The 24,234-nt window shown below is 35.9% G+C and overlaps 1 protein-coding gene across 1 annotated transcript; it reads right to left on the bottom strand.

The window, feature by feature from the left end:
• Nucleotides 1-7,769: 7,769 nt before the first annotated feature.
• LOC140054030 (cubilin-like) lies at nucleotides 7,770-17,160 on the bottom strand. Its single transcript, XM_072098830.1, has 27 exons — nucleotides 16,845-17,160; nucleotides 16,465-16,707; nucleotides 16,064-16,232; nucleotides 15,639-15,805; nucleotides 14,614-14,776; nucleotides 14,298-14,506; nucleotides 13,963-14,131; nucleotides 13,681-13,868; nucleotides 13,391-13,574; nucleotides 13,089-13,270; nucleotides 12,799-12,973; nucleotides 12,502-12,674; nucleotides 12,250-12,415; nucleotides 11,945-12,150; nucleotides 11,681-11,843; nucleotides 11,187-11,522; nucleotides 10,924-11,099; nucleotides 10,594-10,759; nucleotides 10,338-10,489; nucleotides 10,086-10,248; nucleotides 9,795-9,997; nucleotides 9,506-9,689; nucleotides 9,234-9,424; nucleotides 8,985-9,153; nucleotides 8,513-8,863; nucleotides 8,234-8,424; nucleotides 7,770-8,063 (listed from the first exon to the last, which is right to left on the bottom strand). Exons 1-27 carry the CDS (start codon nucleotides 16,920-16,922, stop codon nucleotides 7,785-7,787), a joined length of 5,196 nt encoding a protein of 1,731 aa, XP_071954931.1. The 5' UTR covers nucleotides 16,923-17,160; the 3' UTR covers nucleotides 7,770-7,784.
• Between the last annotated feature and the right edge of the window lie 7,074 nt (nucleotides 17,161-24,234).

Here is a 24,234-nt window from a genome sequence, read left to right as displayed (position 1 = left end):
CTGGACATGCAAATTTTAGGCTTCAGAGGAGGATAACAATTTCCCTCCAAAAATTATACGATTTTGATTGGCTAATAATATAAGGCGGACCTGGTCTAAAGCATCCTTCTCTAAACACAGAGAATCACAACGTAAATAATATGACAACCCCCTTCTTTTCCTGTGGATGGTCTTACACCCTTCTTCTTTGTCTGTAAGTGGTCCTATACCCCTTTCTATGTCAGTGGATGGTCTTACATATCCTGCTTTTTCTGTGGATGGTCCTACATCCCTTCTTTGTCTGTGGATGGTCTTACACCCCTTTCTTTGTTTGTGGACGGTATTATACCCCTTCTGTGCCTGTGGATGGTCTTATACCCCCTTCTTTGTCTGTTGATGGTAGTACACCCCTTTCTTTGTCTGTTGATGGTATTACACCCCTGTTTTTGTGTGTGGATTGTCTTACACCCCTTTCTTTGTTAGTGGATGGTCTTACACCCCTTCTTTGTCTGTGGATGGTCTTACACCCCCTTCTCTGTCTGGGGATGGTCTTATACCCCTTCTTTGTCTGTGGATGGTCTTATACCCCCTTCTTTGTATGTGGATGGTCTTACATCCCCTTCTTTGTCTGTGGATGGTCCTACACCCCTTCTTTGTCCGTGGATGGTCCTACACCCCCTTCTTTGTCTGTGGAAGGTCTTATACCCCTTTTTTGTCTGTAAGTGGGACTATACCCCTTTCTTTGTCAGTGGATGGTCTTACACCCCCTTCTTTGTGTGTGGACGGTCCTACACCCCCTTCGTTGTCTGTGGATGATCCTAAACCCTTCTTTGTCTGTGCATGGTCTTACACCCTCTTCTTTGTCTATGGATGGTCCTACACCCACTTGTTTTTCTGTGGATGGCCTTACACCCCTTTCTTTGTCTGTAGATGGTCTTATACCTCCTTCTTTGTCTGTGGATGGTCTTACATCCCCTTCTTTGCCTGTGGATGGTCTTACACCCCCCTTCTTTGTCTGTGGATGGTCTTACACCCCCTTTTCTTTGTCTGTAGATGGTCTTATACCCCTTTCTTTGTCTGTAGATGGTCTTATACCCTTTCTTTGTCTGTGGATAGTCTTATACCCCCTTCTTTGTCTGTGGATGGTCTTACACCCCATTCTTTTCCTGTGGATGGTCTTTATCTGGACCCATTACTTTGATTGAATAAATCAGACATTGTTTCTTGTTTGATTAGGAGACCAAGACCTTCAAAGTGAAAGTCCCCAGGTGGATGCCTATAAAGGTCTTTTACAGAACAGTATATTGTAGGTCCATGTCACTAATTTGAGGATTACTTGAATAATTATATTGAGATGTCTTTTACGAATTGATTTGGTTTGGATTTTGCTAAAATATCAATGACTAGAGAAAATCGAGGAAAAGGATTCCGATGAAAGGTTTACAGCAAAGGCCCATTACCATAAAAATGGAGTACGTTTTTTTAGATGCAACGAAAATGAACAAGAATTATCTGAGTTTTTGACTAATGAAAGTAGGTATACTGCACAAATACAGGATAAGTTTGTAGTAAGTACTTTGAAAGAAGGTGTTCTCTTAACTCATGAAAATGAGAACTTTCCGAACTTGTCTCAACATCAAAGAGGCCAACGAAAGAATGCTACTTTACATCAAAAATATTTCCAAATGGCATCTAACAATTCAATTCAACTTTTATTTCAGAAAATTATCCATATGGTATAATACATTTAAAAAAAAGAAAAGATGAAGGAGAGAGGACCAAAACTTTTATCTAATGATTGACACATCACAGTTTATAAGCAAACAAGTCCGCATAGATGAGCTCAGTGATTGCTGTTTCTCTGTCATACTTTACGCCTATCCTATCACATCAAAAGTAAAAAATTCAGAATAATAATTTCTGGTCATTTTTGCATGAAGTGTCATTTATTTCGGTAAAAAAATTAGGTGCATTTATACCAGTGTAAACCACATACAGTATTTTCACATAATTATATATGTCAAAGGTTATAAATTGTATTTTTATTACTACAAATATAAATGTCTCTATTCTGAACAATATGACACCAAAATCGATTGAAAATGATCAGTAGTTACTGAGATATACATATAAGAGGTCAAAGGTCAAACTGGAAGAAACGTCATTTCCGGTCATTTTTGGACGAAACCTTTCAATAGAGCAAATAGAAATATGTGGTTTGTGAACAATTTAACACCAGAATCAAGTCTCTACTGTTTATAGTTGCCAAGATATGAACACTTTTTGTTTTTATGGTGGCCATTTTGAAATCAAGATGGCCGCCATACCGGACTTTGGACACTTGGCACCCCCCGATATTTTGAATCTATATACATCAAAGAAACTTTGTGGCAAGTTTCATGCTTCTTTGGTAATAAAGTGCACAACTTGGCTATTTTTATGGCGTGAACTGCTCTACTAACATTCGTGCTTGTTCAAATAATCGAACATTCCCACGAAGCGTCAACGCGCATGCGTATTCATTTGAATCTACGTTAGCGATACAAACAAATATACAACCAATCGGAACTCAGAAATCTTTGATTGTGCGAATAGATTCGCTTAGTCGAAAACATAGGTGTACAGTAGACATACATAACCTTGTTTTGGTGTTCTTCTTGTAGGATTTATTACGGGGCCCGAAGACTTCTACACCCACGAGAGTGACTATCTTTTCCCCGGTAAGCGCAAGATGTGGAATGGATTTGATCTGAGAGAGAATGACAAAAACATTGCATGGGATTACCAAGAGGAATACTCCACTCATTTGTTTACGAAAAAGGCGCAGAAAATAATTAAAAAGCACGATAAAAGTAAGGTAGTATCACCCAATACTATTTATGATCAGTATACACTCTTAAGCTCTGTCTACACTATCACACACATTCAGTGATGTAAATGATTTTATTGAAATAATGGTGTCTCACTCGTTTTATCCATCTATATCTAGACCAACTAGAATACAAGATCAGTCAGTAACACTAATTGACAACATATTTTCAAATACAATTTCCGAAAAAGTTCTATCTGGTATACTAATCTCGGACATTTCCGACCATTTACCAGTATATCAAATAACTCACTCTGCACATGAATAAAGGCACCTCAGTCTCATGTGACACGTATATAGTTAACAATAGAAATATTATGAAACTAAATAATGATTTGTTAAGTGCAGAGTGGCTTGGAGTATATGAAGCGATTGATCCAGAAATCGCTTATAATGATTTTCTGGATAATTTTAAGTTTCTATATAACAAACACCTTTAAAAAACGGTAAAGTCATCAAAACAGTACGACAAATTCAAGCAGCCCCGGATGAGTTCTGGGTTACTAAGTTCTAGTAAATAAAGCATGTACTGTTTAAAAGGTTCATAAAACACCCTACTGTCAAAATGCGTATAAAGAATTTAAAACAGCTTTTGCACGCACGTACAAAATCGCCAAAAAGATGTATTATGAAAATCTTTTCAACCGAACAAATGGTAATATTAAAAAAACATGGAATGTTATAAATGATGTAATTGATCCGAATAAAGGAAAAACTAAAGTTCCATCTTCTTTTACACATAACAATGAAACTATACATGGCTGCGAAAATGTTGTAAATCACATTAATGATTATTTTATTAATGTAGGTTGTAAGGTTCGAGACAATATTGAGTCTACTACGACAAAATATTCTGAATACCTCACAAACAAACAACGCAACTCAATGTTTTTTTACTATGTTGATGAGAAGGATGTACTAAAAGTTATCTCTCGATTCAAACAAAGCCCCCAGATTTGATGACATTTCAGCAAAAGTTGTAAAGGAAGTAAAATACAATATTTTAAAGCAGCTGACATATACTTTTAATTTTTCACTTCAAACTGGACCGATACCAGGGAAGTTAAAAATTTCCAAAGTAGTTCCTATACATAAAAAAGAGGACCGCCATTTTAGGCCTCAAACTATCGTCCCATATCGCTGTTGCTCATTTTTTCGAAAGTCTTTGAAAAGATTATCCATAATCAATTATACAATTATCTTACAAAATTTAAAGTGTTAAGCAACAATCAATATGGATTTAGAAATAAACACTCAACTTCCCCTGCTATGATCGACTTGGTCCATAGAATATTAAATGCATTTGAAAAAAAGGAATATGCACTTACTACCTTTATGGATTTGTCAAAAGCGTTTGACATTATCGATCACAGTATTCTGTTGAGCAAATTGGCGCATTATGGTATAAGAGGCATCGTATTAATGTGGGTTAGAAACTATTTAAGTGGCCGCAAACAATATGTTTATGCCAATGGTAGATCATCATGTTGAAAAGACACCAATATAGGGGTGCCACAGGGCTGTTTTAGGACCACTTTTGTTTTTGATTTACATCAATGATATAAGTCGAGCAAGTAGTAAAATAGATATAATTAGTTTTGCCGACGGCACAACTTGTATAACAAGGGGAGATGACCCTACAATGTTAAACCATACTATGAATATTGAACTAGAAAAAATAAACGTATGGCTTAAAGCAAATAAGCTGTTACTGAATGTCAGCAAAACTAATTACGTTGTTTTTAGAACTAACCAAAAGTACTTTGACAAAAACCAGTTTGAAATAAAAATGAATAATGTATTATAACATAGAAAAGAAAATGTGACATTTCTAAATGTAATTTTAAACGAAAATCTTAACTGGAAACATTACATACAGTTTATTGGGAAAAAATGTCTAGGGAAACTGGTATACTTTTAAAAGTAAGAGAATTCTTTCCTCATAAAGTCCGTATTAGTCTTTATAACACCTTAGTATTACCTCATCTTCAGTATGGTAACTTAATATGGGGAAATACATACAAGAGCACGTTAGAAGCAATACTAAAACTCCAAAAGAGAGTTGTAAAATGCATCACCGTCTCTAAACCCAGACAAGCCTCACAGCCACTGTTTAAGAAACTAAAAATATTAAACGTTTATGATATTTACAAAGTAAACGTCATAGGATTTATGGCAAACGTAAAATTCAATGAATTACCACATCACATTTTAAATAGTTTTAATTACTGTGACAGTATTAGGCCTACTCATAACCTCAGAACAGAAACTGAATTCGAAATTCCCTTCACTAGACTAACTTGCAGTCAACAGTTTATACACATATATGGACCAAAATTGTGGAAAGAATTCGCTTGTAATCGTGGTAATAAACCGGTTATTTTAAAGAAACAAAATAAATGTATAAAAAAACAGGTCAAAAAATACTTGTTATCACTATATGCTGATTAACAACACCTTTGTTTTATTTTAGTTCTATATACTTGTTCTTATGTAAAAGAGTTCTACAAAAAAAACGAAGCTACAGCTTTTTTATGCAGGATCCCGGTTTTCAGTTGTACTGTAATTATGCCCAAATATGGTAGTGATACGCACAAAATCGTCATGTTCATTATGGGAACATACATTAAGTGAAGAACACTGTTTTTGTCTTGTGTTTGGTATTGTGTCTTTTTTTCTTTCTAGGAACCAACGCCAGACAAAGATATATCTTCCAGTTAGGTTCTCTTTAAACGTTTATTTTGTATTTTACATATTTGTATTTATAAATAAATGACATAAATCAAACCAAAATATAAGTTGTTCAATTTACTTGTTAGTCTTCTGTAATATTTAAATGTATAGTACTATTCCATTCCCAGTTGTATAGTACCGTACTGGACTTTATAGGCCTACTTACCTCTTTTCAGAAATTCCTTGTGTAACGCAACCTTTACTTTATACATGCACCCTTTAAAACCATTTTATAATCAATCCTCAAAATGTACAGGAAATTAAATCCGAAACCTTGTGGGAAAATAAACGTATACATTTATTTACATTATTTATGTAAATGATATTGTAAACTCTTCTGATTTCTTAGACTAGCACCAACATCATTATTATTCAAAGAACTTAAAATTTTAAATATTTATCAGCAGCATCAGTATTTAATTACTTTATTTGTTCATGATAGTTTACATGGTAAATTTCCAGATACAACTCCCAAATATTTTTTGTATATTAATTTTCGTTATTCATCAAGGTCTCAGACTAGAGAAAAGTTGTATGTACCAAAATATAGAACAAACATAGGACAACATTCCATCAAGTATTCTGGTGCAAAGCTCTGGAATGAAATCCCGGATGATTTAAGGTTTCTAACAAAAAGCAAATTCAAAAAAGAAATGAAAACATACTATTTGTTTGTATAGTGATATTTATTTATTTTATAAGAGAATTATATTGTATATATTTGAGAGAAAGTGTATTAAAAAAAAAAAAATGTTTATGTATATTAATTTTATTTTAGACAAGTAGCCCTAATTTATTTATATAACTATTTATACTTCAATGTTTAGGGGCTGAACTTGATTAGAACTATTTTTTTTAGCCCTTCCCTTGATATAATTATTATTATTTGTATATTATTACAATGTTTATAATTTATATTTATGGGTAAATAAAGAAAGAAAGAAAGAAAGAAAGTCTGGCTTGGCTATAAAACAATTGATGACATTTTGGTCAATAACACAATTGTAAGTCTTAGATTTAATTCCCACGTTATTAGTAAAGCATAATAGGATAATAGAATACTTCAAGCTCATAAATGCTATTCCTGTTGAATGGAAGGAAGTATTGGCACAACCAAGAATAGAGAAAGTTGATAATTGAATTAAAGACCGTGCCATTCTCCCAAGTAAAATCAGAGTTTTTAAATAAGACTATGGTATGGGACAAAATATGAAAAACATATGGTAAAAGTTGCGCAATTTGATTTTAAACTTTTACATCGCATACTTGTTTGTACTAAAAGATTACATATTTGGAAATTGTCTAAAACTAATATTTGCGATAGATGTAAGAATGTGGTCAATAACTTGCGTTGCGTCAAATTGGGAATCCAACCAAATCGAGAATTGTGAAAAAAAAGACATACCAAACTATTCAATTCATTAAATAATTTTTTATTATTATTTGCCTCAGTGGTGTACTACAACAACTTATCTGCCGAAACCTATATACGAGTTTTTGTCAGGCTTTGGTTTTGAACCTGGCTTTTTAAACGGAGTAGGTGCCACGATTTCTACCGACTGGTAGGTGCCGTAATAGCCAGTTCTGGCCAGAATGTCATCACTCTTGAATATCATCGTCACCAGATTGCCGTCGGATTCCCAGACGAAAGGAGCATCGAGTGAACCACAAAGCTTCTCCGTGCTACGACCGGAAACGTCATCAAATATCTGGGGAAAAAAATAGATCAAATAAATATACAGACAAGTAATTGTTAGCAGAACAACGATGGTAGATTAGTAACCTCTGCGGTGACCTCTATATTATTACCATCTTTCTGTTGGGGCAAAACTGAAACAACGCGTAAATCCTGCACGGTAACGGTAGACAGTAGGCCCTGAATCTAGAACAATTAGTACGCAGGCTTACCTGTAAGTAATCCCAATCACAAAGTTTGTAGTTCTCGATATCCATAAACCGAATTGTAATGATAATACGGGTGTTTTTCTTGGTCTCGATGATAGTTCTGCATTTTACATTATTTGGGTAGTAGGCTGGGAAGTTTAAGCTGTGTATGATGTCGTAGCTGCCCGTCAATCGGCTAGTCTCCACACTACAGAACGGTAACGGTGTTGGGGCAACTAGAAATAAAAATACCCGTATTACAATGTAGGCTTAAGTTTGTTTAGGAAAGTGTAAGTGAAATGTAGGCATATGGTTGATCTCAGCCGATGCGGCATGGTATGTGGTTCGAAGTGGACGGAATCAGTATGAAGACGAGATGACTAGTATGGTCCGAATCGGACTGAAAATATGATGAAAGAAGGAATTGTTTACCTGTGACTACTGGGGTGTTTTCCACAGATGTGTACATTGCCTTGAATCCTTTGAGTGTGTTACTACCGTCCGTTATTAGTGTAAGCAGAACATCATTGCTGTCCGTGATGTAGACATTCTTTTCCAAATTTCCGCATAGCTTCAGATTTTGAGTTGCGTAGGGTATCTAAAAATTAGTTGAAGGTTACTCAATTAGTATTGGTAAGGTAAAGATAGTCGGGACCATGGACGATGGGGCCTAAAGATGGTCAAACATTTACGGCCGACTTTGCCGAGTTGAAGAGTCGAGTCAGGCCTATGTTCATTATTTAGAGACTAAGTGTGTGATGTATTTACCTGCAGGTAATCTGCACAAAATCCGGATTGTGGCTCTTCAATCTCAAATTCGATAAATTCAATTCGTATAACTCTGGATGGATTCACTGTTATTCTGTATGTACATTCCAAATTATTTTCATAGTTTGATGGGTAATTTGGACTTTGGATCATGCCGCTAGAGGTTGTTAGATGTACAGGTGAACAAGTTTCTGTAAAACAAAAATATGAACATAAAGTTTATTCATTCATTAAGAATAATGTATAGTGTGTTTAAAAAAGCAGAAAGAGTAAAATTACCAGCTTGGAACACTTGATGGATCTTGTATGTAGCTTTGAAACCGTTGTCCGTTATCACGTGATCAGAATGCAGCGTAACAGTTGCACTGCTGGTCGTAGAGTTCCACTTCAGAAGGTTATGTTTGTCGCAGTAACGCTGACTGGTTCCTTCGCCAACACTGGAGAGCGAAACGTAGTCATTTGTACAGTGTGGACTGGTTTCCAGTTGAAAGAATTCGAATATCACTTCAATGAAATGGCCCGGATCGGCGATTATCGTGTAAACACAGTCCAAGTCATTTGGGTATTTGGCGGGAAAGTCTGGTGAGTGGAATGTTCCGGTGGTGTCCGTAAGAGTTTCATCATCACAATCTGAAATATAGAAAATAACCGTTATGCAACATAAAAGTATTACTATAGCCACGATTAAAGTACGGCGGTGTTTTCAAAACACCATTTTGGCAACGAAGTGACGAAGACGTTAAAAGCTTACATGATATGCCTTGCTTGTGCTCCATTTTATACGTTGCGTTAAATCCACGGAACGTACGGCTGCCGTCTGTAATAAACGTTATGTTGACTTCGTTGCTTTCCGATTCCCATATGTAATTAGGGTGTTCACCACATATGATATTGGTTTTTCTCGTTGCCACATCTTTGATCTAAAAAGAAGCAAAGTATTATAATCTGCTCAGGCGCTAAGCCTAATATCAGTTCAGGCGGATAAAAAATCTATATTTACCTGTACGTAATCTGGTTGGCAAGGCGTTTGTAGTTCAACATCAAATATAACAAAGTGTACCAGTATTCGTTCAAAAACATTGCCTTTTATAAAGTAATAACAGAGCAAGTCGTTGGAATACTGAGGTAACCCTACAACAAAATTCGGCGATGAAATAACTCCATTTGGGCCTAGGTATGTTTTATTACAATCTGAAAGAGAAAATAACTAAATAACAGTACAATATATAGATTTCAAAAGAAAGAATATTGCAAAGAGTAATGTTTACGTACATGGAGCTGGTTGTGGTCGTTTCAAGATTGTGTATGTTGCAATGTAGCCAGTGCGAGCGATTGTTTTGTCTGTCTGAAGTCGTAGGAGCAAGGAGTTGCCTTCCGACGTCCAAGATATAGGTTCAAGGCGGCCACAGATTCGTTCAGAATGATCGTAATGAAATCCAACAGACGTGTCCGAAACCTAAAATGGAATGAGAAATTATAAGAAATTTAAGAAATAATATCATTTCGACCATAAATTTAGGAAATTACTGAACCTGTACCGATTAAAACAATTTGTACTTGCATTTAAATAGTCGTTGTGACATCCCATATGGTTTGGTATCTCCAACCAGAATTTCTTGAAAACAACCTGAATACGGTTATCGGACGTCGTCTGCATAATCATATCGCATACAAGTTCATTGGGATACATTCCTGGATAGTTCGCAGTTTCCAATCCAGAATTTGTTTCCAAGTTCGTATCGGATGTGATGACCTTGTTGCATTCTGGGTAAACAAAAAAAATGTAAGAAATCAAATTGTTACGGTTGTAGCAAGAGTTCCTAAGCATATATTCAGTAAAAATAATGCTTACCAGACGGGGGTGCTTTCAGAACTCGAGTGTAGTATAAGACCGTGTCATGTCCAGCAATTTGTTTGGCGTCAATGATGACCTCGTTACTGTCTGAAACCCATGACATGATGCCATCAAAGAACGTGCAGTCTTGGAAGAAACGGAGTGTGGTTGAATCGGTGATCTGTGGATAAAAAAAGAGCGATCTCATTTGAAAGCACACATACAGTATCACAGAAGAGATCAGTTTCATGCGACGTAGTAAAGTGTTACCTTGATGCTGTCTATGTTGCAATGCTGTATGGCATCGTGTTCGTGCAAATAGTTGATAATCAATCGGTAATTTGGTTCAACATGAATAAGATATTGGTAGGTTGGGAATGTCGATGTGAGCTTAATGTGTCCAGAATCCTCAAGAGAAATAACTAAAAAATAAATAAAATAAAAATTAGAAAAAAAAATGGAAAGATTACCGATTTTGCACCCTTTTGAGTTCCATTAAATGTTTTCTAGAACCAGTTATGCCTACCTGGTTCTCCGATTCTTGCGACAGATTTCCATTTGGCAATCATGCGAGGTAATTTGTCTTTTTTGGCGAATACACGGATTTTTATTTCATTTGTATCTGCTGTCCATGAAAAGGAGTGAGAAATGGTACAGTAAGTGTTGGTCCTTTCGGTCGCTACGTCAGTTAGCTGTAGAAAGAGAGATATTTAATTATACAAGTTGTAGAGTATTATTGCAGTACTAGTGGGGTTACGCAACTACATGATCCATCGCGTCGTACAAGGTTACATTCATGTGTTGCGTTCAGTGGTAACCAAGACTTTGGCCCTAGCAATAATAATAATAGGCTTACTTCAATACCACTGTCTGAACAATTGAATACTTCGTCAAACTCTTCAACGGTAAATTGAATCCTGTTGTCTGGAGTATTGTAGACGTATATAATACATTCCGCATTCTGAACGTCTTTTATTGTGAAGTCTGGTAACGTAACAAGCTCCGTTGTATCGTGTTTCCGAAGATAACATTCTGTAGAAAAAGAAAATGAAAATGCCAGGAAGCACCGAGCATAAAATAAATATAAATAGTATTATATTACCGAGTTGTTTAACGTACCATTGACTAATGGTCGCTGAACATGGCGATATTCGGTTTTGAATCCAGTGTTTCGCATATATTTCGGACCACTAACGAAGTAGACGGATACTTCATTGGTATCAGACGTCCATGAGAAAAGGTCAAAAGATCCACAGAAGACTTCTGTACGCAGAGTTCCTAAATCAATCAATTTCACGTGATCAGTTTCGCAAGGCTGCACTTCGAAATTGGTGAAGGTTAATGTGACTAGGTTTCCAGGTTCGGAGTGCACGATGTTACGGCAGTTTGTGTTCGGATTGTACGGTTGTGGAGATTCAATTATACCGGTAGGTGCGGTTAGACGGTTATCACATCCTGAAATATATCAAAATAAAATAGTTGATAAACATCGTATTAAATGGTTGCTCCGGGTTTGGGTTCAGTGTCCACTTTTGTCAAAGTTACTTTAAAAGGCTGTTGGGCAATGAATTGTTTTCGGCTGTAGTTCTGGTAGCTATTGGGATCCAACGTACCTTCAATCTGCTGTAGAGACCTATAAACGGCCCTGAAGACGTTGTAGGTAGGATAAGTTGTGATATGGAAGGTAATTGCAACAAGGTTGAAATCCGACGTCCACGTAAATAAATCAAACTCTCCGCAGTAGACGTTCGTTCTGCCTGTTGTAAGATCTTTTATCTAAAGAAACAAACAAAGAGACAGAATAGTATTTTAATAGAATAGCATTGAGCGAGGTTAACGTTATTGGAAACGGATAGGCTAGCTTTGTCATATGTTACCTCTAGAAATTGTTGGCCCGTACACGTTATTGTTGCAGTGTTTTCAGCTTGTTCGTCACCAATTAGAAAATCTGTCAAAGTTACAACCACACTGTTCTCTGGTTCAACCTGAATGAAGATCGTACAGTTCTTCCCAATTATCTCGTCTCTATTGTGTTCAAGAGAGGATATGATGCCTTCGGGAGCAGTCAAGAATTGGTTGAAAGCTAAGAGGAGAAGGTAAAACAAACAGTTATTAGGGATATCTTGAAGGTTGTTTCAATACACTCATGTTTCTTCGTGTAGGTGTATTTAGCTAGGCCTACCTGCGATTCTGGTTCGTGGAATGACGCCGTACATAGCTTGTACTTGGGCAAAGTTAGTGAGTTGACGAGTGAATTCCATTTCAACTTCGTCAGAATCGCTTAGCCAAGAGAATTCCCAAAGTGTCGAGCAATACTGGCTTTGGCGTTTGGTCGTTGTATCTTTAATCTAAGAAGAAAATGCAATTATTGTTACACCTAAATGTGTATGATTCAATACGTGTCAGGTCAAGTGTGGTTTGTAGGCCTACTTACGGTCATAGAATGCTGGGAACAGTCAGCCATGTCCATTCTGACGGTTTTAAACGTTATGAGCACTCGTTTATCGGGATCCGTTCGGATAATTACGGTACAGTGTTCGGCTTTGCTTTCACCATCAAATGGCCAAGATATTATACCAGTTGGATTCGTAAACAGTAGTTCACAACCTATTTGAAGTAAACACAATTTAAGCATTATAATAGCTTAATGTAAGAGATGCGGATGGAATCTCTACGTATTGCATATAATACGATATTCTAGCATTATATTATGTATGAATATGTACATTACCATCTTCGGATCTTGGTAAAATTTCATAATCTGCAATGAAGGATACAGAGGATATTTCGTTTTCATCACGTACGTATATCACCAGCTCATTTCGGAAACTCGTCCACGAAAACGGATGCAAATGACCAGAGTAGGTAGCCTTGTTAGTTTTACCCGATAACGAAATGTCGTACAGCTGTAAATAAATAACAAATATGAATATACATTATGTAATTGTTTGTAGAAAATATGCCTAGACATCAACACTAGGCCTCAACGGTCGGATTTCCTTCCTAGCCTTTCATAATTACCTCCACGAAGTCCCGGTCTGAATCCAAATCCGAGACTACGAAGTCGATAAAATTTAGTCGGATCCTCTCGTTTGGCTCTGCGTGAATGACGATTAGACAATCCGAACCTCGAATCGGTGGCCAATCGGGATTTGTCGGGAGCTGAATTCGTCCCGATTTTTCACGAAGCATAGTGCTGCATTCTGTAAAGAAAATAATTATTCATCTACATTAGTCTAAGTTTGAAATAATAATAATCGGTGGCAAATCGCGTTTTTTACAAGCTGACGAAATTTGGAACTAAATTCAAATAACAAAATTACCAGTGTTTTCAAGAGTTCTTGGCGGGCGGTTGACGATCGAACAGTAAGCTTTGAAACCAGATTTTTGGAAATTGGAGTTTGTCTTAAACGTTATCGAAACCTCATTAGAATCGGATGTAACAGAGAATGGTTCTTTCTTTCCACAAAGTCTAGCACACAGTGGTCCTGATGTTGAACTTGTTAACTGGAATAAACAAAGTAATTTATTATTATTATGTATTTATGTTTTCACAAAAATGAAATGGTATAAGCCTATGAAATTGCCTATAATAAGTAAGTATGTAACTTACCTCCAGATAATCATTTGTGCAGTCCTCGGAATCTTCTACATCGAAATCTTCAAAGTCAAATATGATGTATCTGTTCGGATATTCTTGAAAGAACACCGTACAAGAAGCGTCCATTGGGTATTCATCCGGGTAGTTTAATGACGTCAGAACGTATCCATTATCTGCAGTTTGAGTAATTGTTACGCAATCTGAAAGAAATTGAATTCCAAATGTGGTCATTGACGTCATTATGGATGGAGACTACGACTACTTTGTGTACACTGTTGAAATTATGTTTCTTACCTGGATTTGAAAGTCTGAATAGTGATTTCGCAATTAGGCTATACCCGATGTAATCCAGAAGATGATTGGTTCTGAGTGTAAGGACAACCTCGTTGCTGTGTGACGTCCAAGAAAAGTTGTGGTAGCTGCCGCAGAGTCTGGAGATTCTTTCAGTAGCAATGTCCCGGATCTAATCAAGACAATATATAAAAAATATTAAAGGATGTCCGTGACATGGTGTACATTAGCTAGGGCTAAGCCCAAATCTAGGTTATTCATACGGGTAGCCGTATCAAAATAGGTTATTCATATGGCTATCCGTATCAAAATGAGTTATTTATACGGAGAATACTTACCTGTAAGTAGTCGTTCACACAAGAGTCAATCTTATTTGTTTCCGTTGCAGGTTCGAGTGTAAATTCAGAGAAATTTAAAGAGATAACTTGATTAAAATCCGTATGAAGGATGATTTGACAATCCAGGTTGCTAGGATACGGACGCGGAAATAGTGGAGACGTTAAGCGGAGTCCATCCGCTGGAAGACCAACGACCAATGGGCTGCAACCTGGAAGAAAAATAATTATAAAATTATATATGGATATGTTGAATGGATGTTGAAAGTTCAATACGGTTCTCATGAACCATAGCGGTGAAAATATTGTTGGTGCATACTTTCGTTTCTGGATCGAAGAAGAAACTCGTACTCAAAGAGGACAGACGTTCGTGAATCTGAGCGGTCAAATGTAATTGCAACCTGGTTTGAATCAGACGTCCAAGACACAAACGCATGTTTTCCGCAGACAGCTTGAGATCGTCCAGTCAGAAGATCTCGCATCTACAAAATAACGGAAATAATTATCGCAACCAAGTTAAACGAGTTGTAGACTGGTGTAACGAAAACAATCTGTTCTTGAATGTATCAAAGACTAAAGAAATGGTTGTAGACTTCCGTAAATCACTTAATGTCAAATATCCAATATTTATTAATGGTATATCAGTTGAGTTTGTAGAAGAATTTAAATTCTTGGGTATTTATATTTCAAATGATCTGAAGTGGCATATTAACACACGTAACATTATTAGAAAGGCCCAAAGAAGAATCTACTTCCTACGTAGACTTAAATATTTGGTATAAACTCTGAAATAATGTCGTCCTTCTATAGGTCAGTTATAGAGAGTGTAATAACGTATTCTTTAACGGTATGGTTCGGTAGCGCTACCGAAAATGAAAAGCGTGACCTAAATAGAATAGTCAAGACCGCATCGCGTATAATTGGATCTGCACAACTGCCTTTGGAGAACATATTTTCGGATCGTCTTCTGAAAAAGGCAGTGGCTATCAAAGATGATCAATTTCATCCGGTCTCTAGTATGTTCCAGTTGATGCGCAGCGGTCGGCGATTTCGTTCTATTAAGGCCAATAAGGCACGATTTACAAATAGTTTCTTTCCAGGAGCTATTAGAGCCTTAAATATGATGTAGACACTTTTTTTTGTAATGTTTTTGTTTTTGAGTTCGTGTTGTGTCCGTTGGATATTGTGCTCCGCCAACAGAGCAAACAGAATTTCTATGTTTTTCCTAAAACAAATGATAATAAATGATACTTGACTTGACTTGACTTGATTATGCTGTGGGTTGTGAATGAAGCGGTCTGTTTAGAAGGCTGTCGTTTCTGAAATTCAAAAGTACACTCCTACCTCAATTTTGTGGTCACAATTTGGAATATAAAGGTCCTTGAATGACACCAACACTCGTTCATTAGGGTGTGCTAGTATAACAGCTTCACATGACCACGGAGTTTTAACGTGAACCTCCGTGGAACTACTGTATCTTCCAATCTCGTTTACAAGTACAATACTGCAACCTGTGGAATAAATTAATTTTATAGAGCCTAAGATTTTGGTTAAATAAACCGGTGCCATATATATTTCTATCCTGTATATTAGTCGTCCCGACACCGCTTATTGTAGTACATCAATACGCTGGGAGGTTACGTCCTTCCGTCGTGTCCTTGTGAGCTTAAAGCTAGTGTCATGCATGTCGTTTGACGGAAAATAAAATCATCTTTATATTACATTTTAGATTATAGTGGTTTCATTACATTTAAGGGGCCAATATTTACCATTAGATGGTGCCTTTTCTAAAGTAATGTAGGTAGCATTGAATCGGTTGAAGACTTTACTGCTGAGAGCATTCATGGTGACCGACAACTCATTAGAATCGGTTAGCCAGGTAAAAGGATAAGATGTTCCGCAATAACGATTTTGTCGGTTGGTCTTTGTGTCACGAATCTGAAAAACCAGAATCAGTAGTGGGGAATAGGGAATTAGAGCTATAATTGGAGGTTAAATATTGATAGTATACAATGCAATAGCAGTAGAGATTGGTAGTTAACTGACTCTGTAACCGATTTGCTAATCTGGTTGTATAAAGAGTAAGACCTACGCTAGAGTAGGTAACCGACTCGCCAACATGGATAATCGGTTTCCAGCAGAAGTGTTTATCTGCGGTATTTTTCTTTACCTCAACGTAATTTCCATCGTCACAAGATGTGGTTCCTTCTAGAGTAAAGTTATTGAATGTTAATAAAATACGTTTGTTCGGGTCTGGTATCTTTACTCGGATTTGGCATTCGTTAAAGTCGACGGATTTTCTAGGCCAGTTCGGAGAAGTAATGCATCCTGTTTCGCTTTCCAGTTGTCGGTCACAGTTAGCAGGTATGGTGACTACGCCGTCTTCATTTTGACGGGTTTCAACATCATAGCCCTATAGAATAAACAAAACAAACAATACAAACTTACGGTCATTAATTGCACATACATAATACACTATAAACAATACAGTTTAAGTAAGTATGAAGTAACCACGCCTAAAGCAAGCAATGTCATTTAATTATGTTTAACCTTAGGCTTAGCGAATGCAAACACGAAGAACGTAACGCTAAAAATAACAGCGGACAGTAACTGCAAATTTCCCATCATCTGGGATAACGGTAACACCACGGTGGAGGCAATTGGATGTTTGCCGGAAAAATGGCGGTCGTTGATTAAATACCCACCCTAATTTGCATACATGCCGTTAATAAACTCATTTGCAAACCATGCAGGCGTTTCGGTAAAAACGTACAATCCAGTAAAACCGTAAATTTCAAACCGGATGCAGTCATATGACGTCTCAAATATGGTACCGTATAGCTGTATAAACTTTTTTGTAGCTAGGTTATTGACGCGTATGTGACGTCACATCCAGTCTTATGACGTCATTACAGCTTCTTTTGCTGTAACCCGAGTATCTGTAACTACTGGTCATTTTCAATCGATTTTGGTGTCATTTTGTTCAGAATAAATACATTTATATTTGTAGTAATGAAACATTTTCACATAAAATGACCGGAAATACAATTTATGACCTTTGACATTTATTTATTGATTTTTAATTATGTGAATATACTGTATGTGTTTTTTGTTGGTCTTAAATGCACCTAATTTTGAACTTTGACCTAATAGGCGTAATTATATTAAATGATTAATGGTCTTAAATTGTATATAGTACATAAAATTGGTAAACGTTGTGCTTGGTGGTACCATTAGTTCATTGATGTTGGCACCTTCTGATTCGCTAAAAGTTGTAATAGTTTGACAGAGGAAATAACACACATGTTATGGAAAACTGTAAAACCTCGAAAAGTTTATAGTATGTACTCAGTTTTCGAGATAGACTGTATTTGAATGTCAAATGAATAGTATGATGATCGTGTTTATATCAATATATTATTAATGACCTTACAAAGAACCATTTCTATTTCAAGAATCAAGCCTCAGTTATTCTACAATTTATTGTTTTCCAAGTGGTAGGCCTATTTTGATTGCATCTTCTTTTTGTATGCTTCCTCGGTTAATATGGTCCTACTTCTCCTTCTTTGTCTGTAGATGGTCTTATACCCCATTCTTTGTCTGTGGATGGTCTTATATCCCTTTCTTTGTCTGTGGATGGTCTTATACCCCCTTCTTTGTCTGTGGATGGTCTTATACCCCTTCTGTGTCTGTTGATGGTATTACACCCCTGTAGTGAATTTATTTTAGTTGGTTCCGAGCTTTCTCAGGCGTATATAACTCCACGCGACGTACACAGCTGTCACTGAATGATAACTCATACAAAAAGTATAATTTAACTCAACTAGAACTTTTATTCCTTGTAATTCGATTAATACATCTTTCTACCACTACCAGTCAAGCCTTAATATTTTTTTTATCATCTTTCCGTTTATCTACTCTGATCTTATTCTCTCTTCTTCTTAATATCTATTACATTCCACTTTTATACTGGACATGCAAATTTTAGGCTTCAGAGGAGGATAACATTTTCCCTCCAAAAATTATACGATTTTGATTGGCTAATAATATAAGGCGGACCTGGTCTAAAGCATCCTTCTCTAAACACAGAGAATCACAACGTAAATAATATGACAACCCCCTTCTTTTCCTGTGGATGGTCTTACACCCTTCTTCTTTGTCTGTAAGTGGTCCTATACCCCTTTCTATGTCAGTGGATGGTCTTACATATCCTGCTTTTTCTGTGGATGGTCCTACATCCCTTCTTTGTCTGTGGATGGTCTTACACCCCTTTCTTTGTTTGTGGACGGTATTATACCCCTTCTGTGCCTGTGGATGGTCTTATACCCCCTTCTTTGTCTGTTGATGGTAGTACACCCCTTTCTTTGTCTGTTGATGGTATTACACCCCTGTTTTTGTGTGTGGATTGTCTTACACCCCTTTCTTTGTTAGTGGATGGTCTTACACCCCTTCTTTGTCTGTGGATGGTCTTACACCCCCTTCTCTGTCTGGGGATGGTCTTATACCCCTTCTTTGTCTGTGGATGGTCTTATACCCCCTTCTTTGTATGTGGATGGTCTTACATCCCCTTCTTTGTCTGTGGATGGTCCTACACCCCTTCTTTGTCCGTGGATGGTCCTACACCCCCTTCTTTGTCTGTGGAAGGTCTTATACCCCTTTTTTGTCTGTAAGTGGGACTATACCCCTTTCTTTGTCAGTGGATGGTCTTACACCCCCTTCTTTGTGTGTGGACGGTCCTACACCCCCTTCGTTGTCTGTGGATGATCCTAAACCCTTCTTTGTCTGTGCATGGTCTTACACCCCCTTCTTTGTCTATGGATGGTCCTACACCCACTTGTTTTTCTGTGGATGGCCTTACACCCCTTTCTTTGTCTGTAGATGGTCTTATACCTCCTTCTTTGTCTGTGGATGGTCTTACATCCCCTTCTTTGCCTGTGGATGGTCTTACACCCCCCTTCTTTGTCTGTGGATGGTCTTACACCCCCTTTTCTTTGTCTGTAGATGGTCTTATACCCCTTTCTTTGTCTGTAGATGGTCTTATACCCTTTCTTTGTCTGTGGATAGTCTTATACCCCCTTCTTTGTCTGTGGATGGTCTTACACCCCATTCTTTTCCTGTGGATGGTCTTTATCTGGACCCATTACTTTGATTGAATAAATCAGACATTGTTTCTTGTTTGATTAGGAGACCAAGACCTTCAAAGTGAAAGTCCCCAGGTGGATGCCTATAAAGGTCTTTTACAGAACAGTATATTGTAGGTCCATGTCACTAATTTGAGGATTACTTGAATAATTATATTGAGATGTCTTTTACGAATTGATTTGGTTTGGATTTTGCTAAAATATCAATGACTAGAGAAAATCGAGGAAAAGGATTCCGATGAAAGGTTTACAGCAAAGGCCCATTACCATAAAAATGGAGTACGTTTTTTTAGATGCAACGAAAATGAACAAGAATAAGCAAACAAGTCCGCATAGATGAGCTCAGTGATTGCTGTTTCTCTGTCATACTTTACGCCTATCCTATCACATCAAAAGTAAAAAATTCAGAATAATAATTTCTGGTCATTTTTGCATGAAGTGTCATTTATTTCGGTAAAAAAATTAGGTGCATTTATACCAGTGTAAACCACATACAGTATTTTCACATAATTATATATGTCAAAGGTTATAAATTGTATTTTTATTACTACAAATATAAATGTCTCTATTCTGAACAATATGACACCAAAATCGATTGAAAATGATCAGTAGTTACTGAGATATACATATAAGAGGTCAAAGGTCAAACTGGAAGAAACGTCATTTCCGGTCATTTTTGGACGAAACCTTTCAATAGAGCAAATAGAAATATGTGGTTTGTGAACAATTTAACACCAGAATCAAGTCTCTACTGTTTATAGTTGCCAAGATATGAACACTTTTTGTTTTTATGGTGGCCATTTTGAAATCAAGATGGCCGCCATACCGGACTTTGGACACTTGGCACCCCCCGATATTTTGAATCTATATACATCAAAGAAACTTTGTGGCAAGTTTCATGCTTCTTTGGTAATAAAGTGCACAACTTGGCTATTTTTATGGCGTGAACTGCTCTACTAACATTCGTGCTTGTTCAAATAATCGAACATTCCCACGAAGCGTCAACGCGCATGCGTATTCATTTGAATCTACGTTAGCGATACAAACAAATATACAACCAATCGGAACTCAGAAATCTTTGATTGTGCGAATAGATTCGCTTAGTCGAAAACATAGGTGTACAGTAGACATACATAACCTTGTTTTGGTGTTCTTCTTGTAGGATTTATTACGGGGCCCGAAGACTTCTACACCCACGAGAGTGACTATCTTTTCCCCGGTAAGCGCAAGATGTGGAATGGATTTGATCTGAGAGAGAATGACAAAAACATTGCATGGGATTACCAAGAGGAATACTCCACTCATTTGTTTACGAAAAAGGCGCAGAAAATAATTAAAAAGCACGATAAAAGTAAGGTAGTATCACCCAATACTATTTATGATCAGTATACACTCTTAAGCTCTGTCTACACTATCACACACATTCAGTGATGTAAATGATTTTATTGAAATAATGGTGTCTCACTCGTTTTATCCATCTATATCTAGACCAACTAGAATACAAGATCAGTCAGTAACACTAATTGACAACATATTTTCAAATACAATTTCCGAAAAAGTTCTATCTGGTATACTAATCTCGGACATTTCCGACCATTTACCAGTATATCAAATAACTCACTCTGCACATGAATAAAGGCACCTCAGTCTCATGTGACACGTATATAGTTAACAATAGAAATATTATGAAACTAAATAATGATTTGTTAAGTGCAGAGTGGCTTGGAGTATATGAAGCGATTGATCCAGAAATCGCTTATAATGATTTTCTGGATAATTTTAAGTTTCTATATAACAAACACCTTTAAAAAACGGTAAAGTCATCAAAACAGTACGATACCAGGGAAGTTAAAAATTTCCAAAGTAGTTCCTATACATAAAAAAGAGGACCGCCATTTTAGGCCTCAAACTATCGTCCCATATCGCTGTTGCTCATTTTTTCGAAAGTCTTTGAAAAGATTATCCATAATCAATTATACAATTATCTTACAAAATGTAAAGTGTTAAGCAACAATCAATATGGATTTAGAAACAAACACTCAACTTCTCATGCTATGATCGACTTGGTCCATAGAATATTAAATGCATTTGAAAAAAAGGAATATGCACTTACTACCTTTATGGATTTGTCAAAAGCGTTTGACATTATCGATCACAGTATTCTGTTGAGCAAATTGGCGCATTATGGTATAAGAGGCATCGTATTAATGTGGGTTAGAAACTATTTAAGTGGCCGCAAACAATATGTTTATGCCAATGGTAGATCATCATGTTGAAAAGACACCAATATAGGGGTGCCACAGGGCTGTTTTAGGACCACTTTTGTTTTTGATTTACATCAATGATCGAGCAAGTAGTAAAATAGATATAATTAGTTTTGCCGACGGCACAACTTGTATAACAAGGGGAGATGACCCTACAATGTTAAACCATACTATGAATATTGAACTAGAAAAAATAAACGTATGGCTTAAAGCAAATAAGCTGTTACTGAATGTCAGCAAAACTAATTACGTTGTTTTTAGAACTAACCAAAAGTACTTTGACAAAAACCAGTTTGAAATAAAAATGAATAATGTATTATAACATAGAAAAGAAAATGTGACATTTCTAAATGTAATTTTAAACGAAAATCTTAACTGGAAACATTACATACAGTTTATTGGGAAAAAATGTCTAGGGAAACTGGTATACTTTTAAAAGTAAGAGAATTCTTTCCTCATAAAGTCCGTATTAGTCTTTATAACACCTTAGTATTACCTCATCTTCAGTATGGTAACTTAATATGGGGAAATACATACAAGAGCACGTTAGAAGCAATACTAAAACTCCAAAAGAGAGTTGTAAAATGCATCACCGTCTCTAAACCCAGACAAGCCTCACAGCCACTGTTTAAGAAACTAAAAATATTAAACGTTTATGATATTTACAAAGTAAACGTCATAGGATTTATGGCAAACGTAAAATTCAATGAATTACCACATCACATTTTAAATAGTTTTAATTACTGTGGCAGTATTAGGCCTACTCATAACCTCAGAACAGAAACTGAATTCGAAATTCCCTTCACTAGACTAACTTGCAGTCAACAGTTTATACACATATATGGACCAAAATTGTGGAAAGAATTCGCTTGTAATCGTGGTAATAAACCGGTTATTTTAAAGAAACAAAATAAATGTATAAAAAAACAGGTCAAAAAATACTTGTTATCACTATATGCTGATTAACAACACCTTTGTTTTATTTTAGTTCTATATACTTGTTCTTATGTAAAAGAGTCCTACAAAAAAAACGAAGCTACAGCTTTTTTATGCAGGATCCCGGTTTTCAGTTGTACTGTAATTATGCCCAAATATGGTAGTGATACGCACAAAATCGTCATGTTCATTATGGGAACATACATTAAGTGAAGAACACTGTTTTTGTTTGTCTTGTGTTTGGTATTGTGTCTTTTTTTCTTTCTAGGAACCAACGCCAGACAAAGATATATCTTCCAGTTAGGTTCTCTTTAAACGTTTATTTTGTATTTTACATATTTGTATTTATAAATAAATGACATAAATCAAACCAAAATATAAGTTGTTCAATTTACTTGTTAGTCTTCTGTAATATTTAAATGTATAGTACTATTCCATTCCCAGTTGTATAGTACCGTACTGGACTTTATAGGCCTACTTACCTCTTTTCAGAAATTCCTTGTGTAACGCAACCTTTACTTTATACATGCACCCTTTAAAACCATTTTATAATCAATCCTCAAAATGTACAGGAAATTAAATCCGAAACCTTGTGGGAAAATAAACGTATACATTTATTTACATTATTTATGTAAATGCTATTGTAAACTCTTCTGATTTCTTAGACTAGCACCAACATCATTATTATTCAAAGAACTTAAAATTTTAAATATTTATCAGCAGCATCAGTATTTAATTACTTTATTTGTTCATGATAGTTTACATGGTAAATTTCCAGATACAACTCCTAAATATTTTTTGTATATTAATTTTCGTTATTCATCAAGAGAAAAGTTGTATGTACCAAAATATAGAACAAACATAGGACAACATTCCATCAAGTATTCTGGTGCAAAGCTCTGGAATGAAATCCCGGATGATTTAAGGTTTCTAACAAAAAGCAAATTCAAAAAAGAAATGAAAACATACTATTTGTTTGTATAGTGATATTTATTTATTTTATAAGAGAATTATATTGTATATATTTGAGAGAAAGTGTATTAAAAAAAAAAAAAATGTTTATGTATATTAATTTTATTTTAGACAAGTAGCCCTAATTTATTTATATAACTATTTATACTTCAATGTTTAGGGGCTGAACTTGATTAGAACTATTTTTTAGCCCTTCCCTTGATATAATTATTATTATTTGTATATTATTACAATGTTTATAATTTATATTTATGGGTAAAGAAAGAAAGAAAGAAAGAAAGTCTGGCTTGGCTATAAAACAATTGATGACATTTTGGTCAATAACACAATTGTAAGTCTTAATTTAATTCCCACGTTATTAGTAAAGCATAATAGGATAATAGAATACTTCAAGCTCATAAATGCTATTCCTGTTGAGTGGAAGGAAGTATTGGCACAACCAAGAATAGAGAAAGTTGATAATTGAATTAAAGACCGTGCCATTCTCCCAAGTAAAATCGGAGTTTTTAAATAAGACTATGGTATGGGACAAAATATGAAAAACATATGGTAAAAGTTGCGCAATTTGATTTTAAACTTTTACATCGCATACTTGTTTGTACTAAAAGATTACATATTTGGAAATTG

The sequence above is a fragment of the Antedon mediterranea genome, chromosome 7, assembly GCF_964355755.1.
Source record: "Antedon mediterranea chromosome 7, ecAntMedi1.1, whole genome shotgun sequence".
Lineage (NCBI taxonomy): Eukaryota > Metazoa > Echinodermata > Crinoidea > Comatulida > Antedonidae > Antedon > Antedon mediterranea.
This window is presented reverse-complemented; position numbering and strand designations above follow the sequence as displayed.

Bases quoted from the DNA above. Each gene is read 5' to 3' on its own strand.
- LOC140054030 (XM_072098830.1), bottom strand. From the start codon at position 16,922: ATGATGGGAAATTTGCAGTTACTGTCCGCTGTTATTTTTAGCGTTACG. The intron at 13,869-13,962 runs GTAAGAAACATA...AATTTCTTTCAG, and splicing joins ATTCAGACTTTCAAATCCAG to ATTGCGTAACAATTACTCAA. The intron at 9,998-10,085 runs GTAAGCATTATT...TTGTTTACCCAG, and splicing joins TCTGAAAGCACCCCCGTCTG to AATGCAACAAGGTCATCACA.